The following is a 13695-nucleotide window of genomic DNA, read 5'->3' on the forward strand; positions in this document are numbered from 1 at the left end:
TTATGTAATTTAAATAATTTTTTAAATCAATGAAAAAAAACGTGTTTTTCAGAGCAATTTGTGTTGAGATTGACAAATTGTTTAAGCAAACACGAAGATTAATTGCCGCATATTTTCATTTTGATGTTAATTTACAAAATATTGATGATATCAAAATGATTTGTGGAACAAAAAATGTTTCTTTTAATTTTTTAAATTTCTAGGTATATGTAAATAAATAAATAAAAAAATTCCCATAAATTTAGTAAATTTTTTTATTTACTATTTAGTTAACAATTTCTCTTATTATTTACAATTTTTCTATCAATATCCATTTTTCATTTTATTTATTTATATATTTTTTTATTGTATTTTCTTAAATGTAAAAGTAGATTTAGTTTCGTAAAACTAAAAGTATTTCTCTTTTTATTCCTAAATAAATTATCGATTTATTTAAGAAAATTATCAAATTCTAAAAATAAAAAACATCGATTTTTGCATTAAAACGAAAATTTTTCGGTTGACTGTAAAAAAAAGAGAAAAACTAAGTAAATTCACATGTCATTTTAGCCTATATTTCTATCTTCTTTTGTATAAACAGGGTTTGAGTTCAATAGCGGGAAGTTTCTTTTTTCCATTTTCAATATCTTTTTCTTTTTTAAAGTCCAAAAAATAGAAGAGATCATTTGAAATATCCGCCCAAGTATTGACAAATCCATAGCTAGTGACTAATTTGATGAAATCCTCGATATTTTCAAATCTACTTTCTACTTCGGCGATTTTCATTATTCCCCTGAAACAATTTTTTTTTTTAACTTTTATTTATTTATCAGAACTGTAAATTCTCTAAATTTTGAAGAAAGATATTAAATTTTTGAATTAAATTTATTTTACTTTATTTATATTTTAATAGCATTTTAGTAATTTTTAGTAAATTTATTTTAAAATTTACACTTGTATTTAATTAATTTTTACAATTAAAATATTTTTTATTTATTCCTTAAAAAAATATGAAAATTTTAATTCGCTTTATCTTCGAAAATAGCTTCGGGATCAATGTGAAATTTTTAGTGTATGTAAATATTTAGTGTCAACATTTGTGATGATTATCCAAATATACATTCACAACTCGATTGTCAAATAAACTGACTGTACTCGAAAGAGATTTGAAATTATTAAATTTCAAAAAATTTTAGAAACAATTAAATTTTTAGAAGTTTTTAAATCGAAATTTTTGAAAATAAAATTGAATTTATTAAAAATCACATTAAAAAATTGAATTTCAAAAGTTTTTAATTGGAAAATGCTTTCAGATAATTGAATTTTCGAAGAATATTATAAAAATCATTCAAATTAATTGAAACTAGCAATATTAAACGCGCGCAAGCGCGCCAAATTGAGTATTTAATTGTTTGTTATAAAGAAATTAAAGATTAATATTATCAATAATAATTTAAATTTATTAGAATATTATTTCATATTAAATGATAATAATGAAAATTATTATTATATGTTATTAAATTATATATAAAATTGAATTATTTTCCAAATTTTCAATTTAAAATTTAATTATTTACCAAGTTTTCAATTTAAAATTAAATAAAATTCAAATATTACCCGAAATTTTAATTCAACATCAACTTAAATTAAATTATTATCCAAAATTTCAATTAAAATTCAATTATTTTCCAAAATTTCGAGTCAAAATTAATTATTATCAAAATTTTCAATCAAGAATCAACTAAAATTAATTATTATAAAAATTTTCAATCAACTAAGATTAAATTATTTTCAAAATTTTCAATTTAAAATTCAATTAATTACCAAGTTTTCAATTTAAAATGAAATAAAATAAAATTATTTTTTAAAATTTTTATTCAAAATTAATTATCGAAATTTTCAATTAAAAATGAACTTAAATTAAATTATTATCGAAAATTTCAATTAAAATTCAATTATTACCCGAAATTTTAATTCAACATCAACTTAAATTAAATTATTATCCAAAATTTCAATTAAAATTTAATTATTTTCCAAAATTTCGAGTCAAAATTAATTATCAAAATTTTCAATCAAGAATCAACTAAAATTAATTATTTTCAAATTTTCAATCAACAATCAACTAAAATTAAATTATTTTCAATTTTAAATGCAATTATTTACCAAGTTTTCAATTTAAAATAAAATAAAATTCAATTATTTTTTAAAATTTCGATTCAAAATTAATTATCGAAACAATGCCAAAAAAACATTGAAAAATTTTATCCAACACAAAATAATGTCAAACAATACATTTAAAAAAAACGAAAGACCTATAACAAATACTAACTTCAGGTGTGGACAGAATGAACGAAAGATATTCACGATTATTATATGTAATTTTTGAAAAAATAATTAAAATTCAAGTGATTTTGAATTAAAAATTTTTGGTATAATTTTATTTGCTAATTTTTTTGAAAATTATAAATAATTATTAAATTTCATAAAAATTTTAATTGAAAAATAGTTTGAGATAATTGAATTTTGTGAAGAATTTCATTAAAAATTATTAAAAAATAATTAATTTAGTGAAGAATTTTAGTTAAAAATTTGTTAAATAATTGAAATAAAGAAGATCTAAAGAAGATCTGCATTGTATACTAAAAAAAACCGTATTTCGTTTAAAAATTTTTTGAATAATTTTAAATAATTTTAAATATAAATTTATTACCATTGAAATACAATTTCAAACTTACTCGCCCTCTTTTATTAAAAAAAAAAGAAAAACCTTTTAAAAAAGAATTTAATTATTAAATTATTTATTTATACTGAAATTTTATTTTTCTGAAAGAATTAAAATTTTTAAAAATTCATAAATGTAGAGAATGTAACATACCCTTTTTTGAGAACTCGATTTGCCTCAAATAAATAATCATTGAGATTCGTTCCCATAAGAGATAAACAAAAAACAACGATATTTACACCGCTTTTTAAAAGTGGCGTGTGCGCCATATCACAAACCGTTACTTTTTCATTCAAAGCAACAAAATCAAATGAATGCACCTTTTGAGAAACTGATTCCGCAATTTTTGCTTCACCACATCCAAAATCGGCTACAATATAATCCTTTGGCCTAAAAAAAAGCCAATTGTTATTTTTTATAAAAAAAACTTAAATATTTCAATTTAGCATTTTTCACTAATTTTTTTTTTGAAACTCAATTTTATAATAATCAAAAAAAAAAAATTAATAAAATACATTTTTCTCAATAAGCAAAAATCTATTTTAATTTGCTAATTAGATTTATTTTTAATCTTTAATTATTAAAAAAAGAAAATAATTAATAAAATAGATTTTTGTTTATTAATTGACAATAATTGAGTTTATTAATTTTTTTCTCTTCTTAAAAATAGAAAAAAAAAAATTTATTTACATTTTTTTAATCGATTCAATAATAATATCAACAGGATTTAATGGCCAATTATCAACTTGTTGTTGAAATCCTTCATGATAAGCATTAAAAGCATCAGGATCGTCTTTAAAATATTTTTTTGACTCAAAACTTGCATTATTGTATAAAGTTTCATTAATAAAACGAAATCTCGACGATCGAAGTTGTGCCATCATTCTTTCTCTTAACGATAGTGATTTGTCCCATTTACGTTTTTTCTTCTCTTTTTGTTTATCCTCTAACATTCCTTTTAATCTATTAACATTTATCTTTTCATTTAATTGATTTTTTCCGCTCTATAATCAAAAAGCAAAAAAAAAATTCATTTTGAAAATATTCTTTAAAAACACTTTTAATATTTTCTTTATTAAGTAATTAATTAATTAATTATTAAAATTGTTTTATTATGATTATTATTAGCCCGTTTACATGTAAATAAATAAATTATTATTTTTATATTTTATTGATAAAATTTTATATAAAGTAGAAATATAAATAAAAAAATGAAATAAAAATTTTAATTTTATAATTTTGAATTAATTAATGTTTTCGAGAAAAAAAACTTACTTTTAAATTTTCTTCTTTTGTTTTAAGAACTACTAAATTACGACCAATTACCGAGAAATTAGAATTATTATCTTTCAACTTTTTTCGTCTCTTTGATTCAATTATTTCTTCAAAATCTTCAAATTTTGATCGTTTTCTATTATCTATTTCTATATTCGATGTAATTTGTGTCCTTTTTTTCTCCTTTTTCCCCAATTTTGTAGAAATCGTTAATTTTTCCTGTTGCTGTAAATTTTCACCTAATTTTTCTGTTTGTAAATTTTTTTCCCTTTTAATAAATTTCTTTTGTTTCTTTTTAATTTTCATCGTTTGTTTTTTATTATTTTGATTTTGTAAATTTTTTTTTTTTTCTAAAACTGGTCCCTTTATTCCAAGAAATGTTAATTTTTTTGTCATTATTGGCAATGTTTCATGTGAAATTTTCGATGATAATAATTGTTTTTTCATTATTTTATTTACATTTGCTGTGGGTGGATTTTGTTTATTTTGTTGTAATTTTTTTTTATTTTTTTGCATTAATTTTTCATTTTTTGGAGAATTTGTCATTTTAATTGGAGAATTATTTTTAATGGTTAAATCAAATTTCTTTTTCTTTGATTTCAAGATATTTCCTTTTTCTTTGTCTTGAAATTTTTTTCGTTTCTGTAAAAAAAAAAAAAATTCTCTAAATTTAGAAAATTACGCGTTTTTTCAATTTTTTAATTAACTTAAAATTATTTTTTATATTTTAATTATAAAATTTATATAATTTTTGAAACTTAGAATTGAAAAAAAAAATTTATCAAACTAAACTTTTTTTTAAATATCAAAACTGCGATAAAGATCTTATTAAATTTATTTTTAATTATTTATTTTTTATTAAAACAAAAAAATGTTAAAATATTATAAAAAAAAAAATTGCTTTTATTGTAATTTTTGTATATAATTTCGGAAAAATTGTAAACATAACCTATAAAGATATACATATAACGTGCATATAACTAAATAAAACAAGTATTTTTTTTTGCATTTTGAATCAATAAATTAATAAAAATTTATACTAAAAATGGAAAAAAATCAGATATTAGACAAGAATTAATATTCTTGGTGTAAAACTGATTTTCTTGCGAGAGAAATACAGGAAAACTTAACCTCAAAATAAGAAATCTATTTCGATTTAAGTAAATCTTTTTATAAAGTATTGATTTAATTAACAAATTAAAATAAAAAAAAATTGTATAACTAAAATATAAATTGTATAAATATTTTTAATAAAAAACATAAAAAATATAATAAAAACGATAAAAAACTATCTTTGAATGAAAAAAAAAACACTTCAAACCTGAGAATGTTTCTTTTTATTCCTCTCCTTATTTCCTCCATCGCCCCAAGAACTTAATTCAAAAAGTCCCATAATTATAATATTATTTTAATTAATATAACAAAATTCTACTTTTCAAATTTTTGTTTTTGACATGAAAATCACGTTTTTTTTTTATTTATTGACTTTATTCTGCTTTGCTATTGGGCCACGTTCTAAAAAATATTTCTAAAAATGCGCCTCAAATCAAGGTAGAATTTCAATTGGCTGTGAAAAATTTGTCCAACATTGTGATTCGTTGAAATGTTGTGGAAATTGTGGAAAAAAATCACTCATTGTAAATGTGACTTGTTAAAAGTGCTCAAGGCGGTTGCCTTGGTGTCCGGAACAACGGCAAATGCCTTTTCACGTAAACAAACTTATTTTAAACATTTTTTCATCGTGAATTTATGTTAAAATTAACAAAAAAATCGCCACAATGACATCTCTAGATTTAAGACAACAAAAATTAGAACAACAGGTGAGAAAATTTTTTTTTTATTTATAGTGCCGCGTTTTTTTTTTCTTTTTAATTGAGCGACATTTCTCGCATTATTCAATTATAGTTTTTTTTTTAAATTTATTTATTTAAAAAAAATGTATTTTTTGATTAATAATAGATAATATTTTCCTTTTTTAAATTTATAATTTTATGGGAGAAATATAAATTCTTGTTTATTGAAAATTTACTTGTAAATAAATAATTTTTTTAAATTATGTTTCGAAATTTTTTTTTTTTTTGTAATGATAACAAATTTTGCATTAGTTGGATATAAAGGTTAATAAATTTCTGAATATTATGAATTTGATGACTTCAATGTCAAAAGGGGTGAACAAATTGATGACAATTGGTGAAAAATAGGTCAGTAATTTTTTCATTATTTACTGTTGTACGATACAATATCATTTTTTTTTATGAGCAATTTTAACGATTGAATTATAAGAATGTAAATGTTTATGTATTTATAAATTTAATTTAAATTATTGAGAATTTATTTTTCAAATTTCGAAATATTTTTAATATTTTTTTTTTTATTATTTATATAATAATTTTTTTTTTACAATTGTTAACTATTTCTAATTATTTATGCAATTTTTTTTTGTCAAAAATCAAGGAATATTTTTTATAATTATAAAAAAACATTTTTCAACTTATTTTTAAAATTTGCGGATTTTTTTTTCAATAATTATACACATCATTTATTAATATTTATATGAATTTATTATTCCAACAATTGTAGAATATTTTTAATATTTACGAATTTTTTTGGGGAAAAAAATGTTTTTAAAAATATTTTTTTTAATATATATTTAAAATTTTTAAATTTTAATTGAAAATTTCTTTTTATTTTATTTAATATTTTTCAAATAGGTTCTAATTATTTATGTAATTTTTGTTAACAATCAATGAATATTTTTAATATTAATTGTATGAATTAAAAAATAAAAATAATTTTTAATTGCCAATTATTTCTAATTATTTATATAAATTTTGTTAACAAAATCAACGAATATTTTTCATAATTTATAAAAAAAACATATTTTTTAAATTTAAACGTTTAATATTTTTACGAAGCTAAAGTAGGCAACGTTTATGTTAAACGATTTTTAAAGAAATAATTTTTTAAAATTACAAAATTTTATAATTTTTTTACTTAAAAAATATTTTTTTATAATTTGTTGATTAATGAAAAAAAATTAAAAGAAATATTTTTTAGACAAAGGATTAGAGAATTTTTTATTTTAAAAAATTATTTCTTTAAAAAGTCGTTTATCATAAACGTTGCTGCATACTTCAGTTTTGTATATTTTTTAAATTCATAGATTTTTTTTTCAACAATTGTGAAATATTTTTTTAATATTTCTAATTTTATTTTTCAACAACAATTGTAGAATATTTTTTCAACAATCATCGAGAATAATTTTAATAACATTTTTTTTTGTTATCTGTTTTATTTAAAAGTACAATTTATCAATTATTGGCTATTTACTAAATTAAAATCTTTTTTTTCTAATTTTTTCTAATAATAATAATAATAATAATAATAATAATAATAATAATAATAATTAGTATTATTGTAAAATGATTATTATTAATAATTATTATTATCGTTTTATGGTTATTTATTATTATTATTATTATTATTAATTGTAAGTATTTAATAATTAAATTTAAATTCAAATCAAAATAATTTATAATTCCAGAGAATTGTAAAATAATTTAAAATAAAATCTGTTATTTATTAATAATTTCAGCGGCAATTAATTGCCCAGAAAATGAAGCAAAAAAGACAAACCGGTGCCAGTGGAATGGTTCAAGCTTCTAATTTATCAGCAACACAACTCACGAGTCACTCAACAAAATGGTTAAATCCAAACAAGGAACTTCACGGTAAAAAAATAATTTAAAAAAAAAAAACACTAAAAAAAATTATTTATTTTATAAATATATAATATAAATAACATAATTTATTATTTTTAATTTATTATAATTATCTGCATCTAAAATTGTTACAATTTATTTTTTAAAAAATCTTTTAATTATAATTATAATTTATCATCGGGGTAATTTTGAAAATAAAAACAAAAAACAATTTTTCTATTTTTTTCTGCTCCAAAAAAAAACCAAACTTAAAAAAATTTTTTTGTATATATTTTTGAGTTTTACAATTACACAGTTTTCAATTAAATTGAATAATTGAATTTATTTATAATAAAAATTAATCGTCAAAAAAGTAGTAGGTATTATTATTATTATTATTATTTTGTTCGTAATTTTAGGATACGATGGACCCTTACAATTTACAATGTCACCGGGAAATCCTGACATTGGTTTATTGCCTGAAAATAAAACTATGGAGACTGATTTAACTGGTAATTATTATCAAAATTATATAATTTATATAAAAATATAATATAAATTGTTTTTATTATTTTTCTAGATATAACCACGGATGGAACATTTTACGATGGAGCTGATGAAGAATCATCACCCGTTGATTTACAAACTCATCCCGAATCATTTCCATCACAATCGCCTTTAAGAGTTGCGCCCTCAGATGCGCCAACTGTTGTTATTAACAGAGATAATCTTACATCGGTAAGTGAAGAAAAAAAAAAAATTCTCTTTCCTTTTAAATTGTTAATTTTCAAAATATTAATTTAATCATTTCTATTTAAAATTTCAAAAGAAATTTACACGTATATTTACCGACATTTTTTTCAAAAATACGACTTTTTTTGGACTTATTTTAATAAAATGCGACTATTTCGACTTTTTTTAAAAATTCTTTAAAAAATATATTTTTTTTTTTAGTAAAAAATGCAGATCTTCTTCAGATCTTCTTTATTTCAATTATTTAACTAAAATTCTTCACTAAATGAATTATTTTTAATAATTTTAATGAAATTCATTACAAATTCAATTATTTCAAATTATTTTCCATTTAAAATTTTTTATGTAATTTAACAATTGTTTATAATTTTTAAAAAATATTAAATAAAATTACCAAAAAAATTTTAAATTCAAAATCAGAAATCAAATTAAAATTCAATTATTTTCAAAAATTTCAATTCAAAATCAAAGAATATTCAATTATTTTCAAAATTTTCAATTCAAAATCTTTTAAAATTCAATTATATTTCCAAATTTTTAATTTCAAATCAAATAAAATTCAATTATTACCCAAAATTTCAATTCAAAATCAATTAAATTTCAATTACTATCCAAAATTTCAATTCGAAATTAATTATTATCAAAATTTTTAATAAAAAATCAACTAAAATTCAATTATTCTCAAAAATTTCAATTCAAAATTATTTATTAACAAAATTTTTAATCAAAAATCAACTATAATTGAATTATTATTCAAAATTTCAATTATAATTACAATTATTTTCAAAAATTTGAATTTAAAAGCTTCTAAAATTTAATTATTTATAAAATTTTCCATCGAAAATTTTTTGAAATTACGGAAATTCAGTTTTTTTAAATGATTTTTATAATATTCTTCGAAAATTCAACTATCTGAAACCATTTTTCAATTAAAAATGGTTTTCAAATTATTGTATTTTTGTCCGCAATTTCTAATAAATTTTTTTAGTGAAATCATAAAAAAAAAATTTAATTAAAAATCACTTGAAGTTCAATTAATTTCAAAAATCTGAATTGTAAATCTTTGGAAATTCAATTAACATTTAAAAAATGTTATCTCAAATTATTTGATAAATTATTTTTAGTTCTGTAAAATTTAATTATTGTCTGAAAATTAACAAAATCTTTTGAAATTTAATTATTTCTAAAAAATTTCAACTATAACCCTTCCAAAAGTATTATTATTATTTAAAAATCTGTAAAATATTTTTGTTAAAATAAAAATAAACGAATTTTTTTTTGGAATATCAATCGACTAAAACGACTTTTTTTTTGTGCCTTTAAGTCGATCCGAGGCTTGTAATTAAAATTTTTATAAGATGTTAAATAATAATTTCAGAGTCCAGAAGCTGAGGGAAACGTCGAAGGAAATATCGAGCAATTTGTTCTTCAACCGGCGAACAAAAAAATGCATTACAAATGTCGAATTACTCGCGATCGTAAAGGCATGGATCGAGGATTTTATCCAACTTACTTTTTACATTTGGAGCGCGATTATGGAAAAAAGGTAAAAAAAAAAAGAAAAAAGAAAAAATGAAAATTAATATTCGATTGGTAAAGAAAATTTTAGAAATATTGTTGTTCAATTTTTAAAATATCAATTTTTTAATCTAATTTCTAAAAAAGGAAATTATTTTTAAAACAGTTTTTAATGATTAACAAAAAAAAAAAAAAATTTCAATTTCATTTAACTAAATTTTTTATCAACATTAATTTGTTCTTTATTTATCAGATTTTTTTTTTGCAAAATATATGAAAATTTTGGAACAAATAAAAAAATAAAAAATATATTTTGATTGATATAGTTTTTGAATATAATAGTTTGAAAAAATAAAAAAAAATTTTACACTTTAGGTATTTTTATTAGCGGGCCGTAAACGAAAAAGAAGTAAGACAAGTAATTATTTAATATCAACGGATCCAACGGATCTTTCGCGAGGTGGCGAAGCGTACATTGGAAAATTGCGCTCAAATCTTTTAGGCACACAATTCACCGTTTATGATAATGGATATTCTTTGATGAAGGACGATAAACACGAGGGACGTTCAAATCCACGTCAAGAATTGGCAGCAGTTGTTTACGATACAAATGTATTGGGTTTTAAGGGTCCAAGAAAAATGACTGTCATCATTCCTGGCATGACGCCCGATCAAAAGAGAATTCAAATTTGCCCACAGGAAGATTCGGAAACTTTACTTGGTATTTATATTTCAATTAATTTTCTATAAAAATATGAATATTTTATTTATTAGGAATTTTTTTTTTTCTTTTTATTTTAAACAAGTAAACGGACTTGTAAAAATAAAAATAGCATTTCGTACTAAAAAGTACTAACAAATAATATTTGTTAATAAAAATAACGTAATTTATGATACGTCGAAATAAATATAATTTTATTCTTATAAAACTGTTAATTTTACAGAATGCTTTAAAATGAAAAATATGGACAATTTAATTGAACTTCATAATAAAACTCCCGTTTGGAATGACGATACACAATCGTATGTTCTTAATTTTCATGGAAGAGTCACGCAAGCATCGGTGAAAAATTTTCAAGTTGTTCACGACACTGACGGTATGTATGTATATATATATATATTAATAATTTTCTTTTTTTCACTCGATTCAAATTTTAATTTTGCCGAAATTTTTATTTAAATTTCAAATCAAACATCAATTTTCTTTTTTATTGCAATTTTAATTTTTATTAGTAAAAAAAACAAATTTATTAGAATTAAAATTTTAATTAATTGCAAATTCAATCGATTGAAACTTCAAATTCACAGAATTTCAATCGATTTTATTTTTTTAATTAATTTAAATTTCAAATTATCCGAATTTTCAGTTTATTCAAATTTTAATTGATTTAAGTTTCAAACTACTCGAATTTGAATTAATTTAAATTTTAATTTAGTTTTATTTTAATTTATTTAAATTGATATAATTTCCAATTTTTAATTGATTATTGTTTCAAATTATGCAAATTTGAAATAATAAAAAATTTATATTCATTTAAGTTTCAAATTATACGAATTTCAATTTGACAAAATTTTAATTATCCAAATTTGAATTAATTAATATTCAAATTATCTTAATTTCATTTTATCCAAAATTTTAATTAATTTTAAGTTTCAAATGATCAAAATATCAATCTCTCTCTCTCTAAAAATTTTGTAATATAAGTTTTAAATTATTTGAATTTTAATTTATTTATATTTTAAATTATCCGAATTAAAATTTATATCCAAATATTGATTTTTATTGCAGTTTCAAATTATTTGAATTTTGATTTATTATGAAAAAAATGAAGATTTTTAATAGAAAAAAAAAACAAAAATATTAATTTTCCTTTACAGTGGATTATGTCGTGATGCAATTTGGTCGAGTGGCCGAAGATGTTTTCACAATGGACTACAGATTTCCTTTGTGTGCACTTCAAGCATTCGCCATTGCGCTCAGCAGTTTTGACAGTAAATTAGCATGTGAATAATTATATTAATTATAATAATTATAATTATAACAATAATTATTACAATAACTATAATTATTATTATAAAAATTATAATTATTATAATGTGAATAATTAATTGATACAGAGAGGAAGAGAAAGAGAGAGAATGTGTCTGTGTGTGTCGAAATTTTTCATTTATCAAATCAGACAATCACAAAGTTTCAGGCCGTTTTAAAAAATCGGCTTCGATTTCATATTAAGACAAAAACTTGCCTTAATATTTTTTTTCTTTACAAAAGAATTGCATTAATAATTATAAATATAAGTAATATTATTATTATTATTATTAATAAAAAAAATAATAATAATAATAGTATCAATGTAAAGAAAAAATATGAAAAAAGAAAATAATGTAATTGAAGTTAAAAAGAAGAAGTCGATAAAATATTAACGACCCGAAGGGCAATATTTTTTGCCAATTGATAAAAAGGAGTCGTGCAATGAAATTATTTTTTTTTCTTTTTTTTTTAAAGTTGGAAAACGAAACACCAACTGACGAAAATAAGACTTTCGTTTAGATTCTTTAGATTTATAAATAAATATTTAAGGAGATAATATTTGTGTTCAGAGTCAGTTTTTAAGCGAAACCAAATACACACAATTGTCGTAACATTCAGTATTATCGCATCGATCAATTATTTCGAGGGGGAAAAAAAAAATCTCATTTTAGTTAATCGTTTTTTTTTTAACAATAAAAGAAATTCATCAAAGAGAGAAAAAATTCTATGAAAAAAATTGGCTTAACATATTTTTTTTTGAAAGAAAAATAAAAATTTTAATAAATATTAATCATTCATTTTTTTTTATAATTGAGAACAATTTTTTTTTCTACGATGACAATTTGTATATTTTTATTCTGTTTTAGGCTTTTATTAGAAAAATGAAATTTTTCGACTATAATCTAGTTTTTTTTTTTTCACTAACGCTACGTTTTATTATTATTCACTGATTATATTTTACACATACACAGTGATGGGATATCGATAATTATTTCCATAATTAATAACTAATATGAATATTATCAATTTATTAATTTTCAAATTTTATTTTTTAAATTTTGAAAAGTAAATGTATTCATATGAAACGAAAAAAAAAATACTTTTTAAATTGTAAATATTTTTTCAATAATTTTAATCGGTGCATTGTAATATAGACTTTAAATAAAAAAAAAAAAAAAAAAAAAACTATCATTTATAAAAATAAGAGGAAAGTGTAAAAAATTTATTAAATCGATTCAAATATTATTTTAATTATTTGAATCGTTAAATTAATAATTGATAACTATGTGAAAATAATAGAATAATTTTTCAGATTACAAATAATAATAATAATAATACGAAATAAAGTATAAATAAAATAATAATAGTAAATTGATTATGATTTATTTTCATAATTAATATTTTAATTTATTATAAATAAAAGTATTATGAATAAAAATTAATTCTTTTAATTTAGATATTTATTTTATAATCGATATCTCAATTTTTTAAGAGTTTTTTTTTTTGTAAACGACATTCCATCACTATTTTTAATATATTTTAATATACATGACATGCATTTATTATAATTTTAAGAAATATTAATAATTAGAAATATTTTTTAAAAAATCGACGCCGCATTTTTTTAATTTTTTTTTGAATTTTCTTTTGAGGAAAAAAAAATTCAATTTTTTTGAAAAGAAAGAAAAATGTTTCTATATATAAGAGAAAAGCAA

At 19.2% G+C, this 13695-nt stretch overlaps 2 protein-coding genes across 2 annotated transcripts; one reads left to right on the forward strand and one right to left on the reverse strand.

The window, feature by feature from the left end:
- Positions 1–236: 236 nt before the first annotated feature.
- On the reverse strand, positions 237–5480 carry LOC127286782 (uncharacterized). Its single transcript, XM_051313357.1, has 5 exons — positions 5298–5480; positions 3977–4618; positions 3392–3705; positions 2855–3091; positions 237–772 (listed from the first exon to the last, which is right to left on the reverse strand). The coding sequence occupies exons 1-5, from the start codon at positions 5367–5369 to the stop codon at positions 559–561; spliced, it is 1479 nt and encodes a 492-aa protein (XP_051169314.1). The 5' UTR covers positions 5370–5480; the 3' UTR covers positions 237–558.
- A 152-nt stretch (positions 5481–5632) lies between these two features.
- LOC127286783 (protein king tubby) lies at positions 5633–12536 on the forward strand. The gene is made up of 8 exons (XM_051313358.1): positions 5633–5796; positions 7572–7707; positions 8097–8189; positions 8258–8415; positions 9809–9976; positions 10324–10669; positions 10893–11045; positions 11827–12536. Exons 1-8 carry the CDS (start codon positions 5755–5757, stop codon positions 11958–11960), a joined length of 1230 nt encoding a protein of 409 aa, XP_051169315.1. The 5' UTR covers positions 5633–5754; the 3' UTR covers positions 11961–12536.
- The last annotated feature ends 1159 nt before the right edge of the window (positions 12537–13695 follow it).

This window comes from Leptopilina boulardi, unplaced genomic scaffold (genome assembly GCF_019393585.1).
Source record: "Leptopilina boulardi isolate dan_hultmark-lab unplaced genomic scaffold, ZJU_Lbou_2.1 LbouV2_362, whole genome shotgun sequence".
Lineage (NCBI taxonomy): Eukaryota > Metazoa > Arthropoda > Insecta > Hymenoptera > Figitidae > Leptopilina > Leptopilina boulardi.

Excerpts from the sequence above, each read along its gene's own strand:
- LOC127286782 (XM_051313357.1), bottom strand. The coding sequence starts at position 5,369 with ATGGGACTTTTTGAATTAAGTTCTTGGGGCGATGGAGGAAATAAGGAG. Across the intron at positions 3,706-3,976 it reads CAAAAGAAGAAAATTTAAAA|AGCGGAAAAAATCAATTAAA; the intron begins GTAAGTTTTTTT and ends TTTTGATTATAG. Across the intron at positions 3,092-3,391 it reads ATTGAATCGATTAAAAAAAT|GCCAAAGGATTATATTGTAG; the intron begins GTAAATAAATTT and ends GCTTTTTTTTAG.
- LOC127286783 (XM_051313358.1), top strand. The coding sequence starts at position 5,755 with ATGACATCTCTAGATTTAAGACAACAAAAATTAGAACAACAG. Across the intron at positions 9,977-10,323 it reads AGCGCGATTATGGAAAAAAG|GTATTTTTATTAGCGGGCCG; the intron begins GTAAAAAAAAAA and ends TTTACACTTTAG. Across the intron at positions 10,670-10,892 it reads AGATTCGGAAACTTTACTTG|AATGCTTTAAAATGAAAAAT; the intron begins GTATTTATATTT and ends TTAATTTTACAG.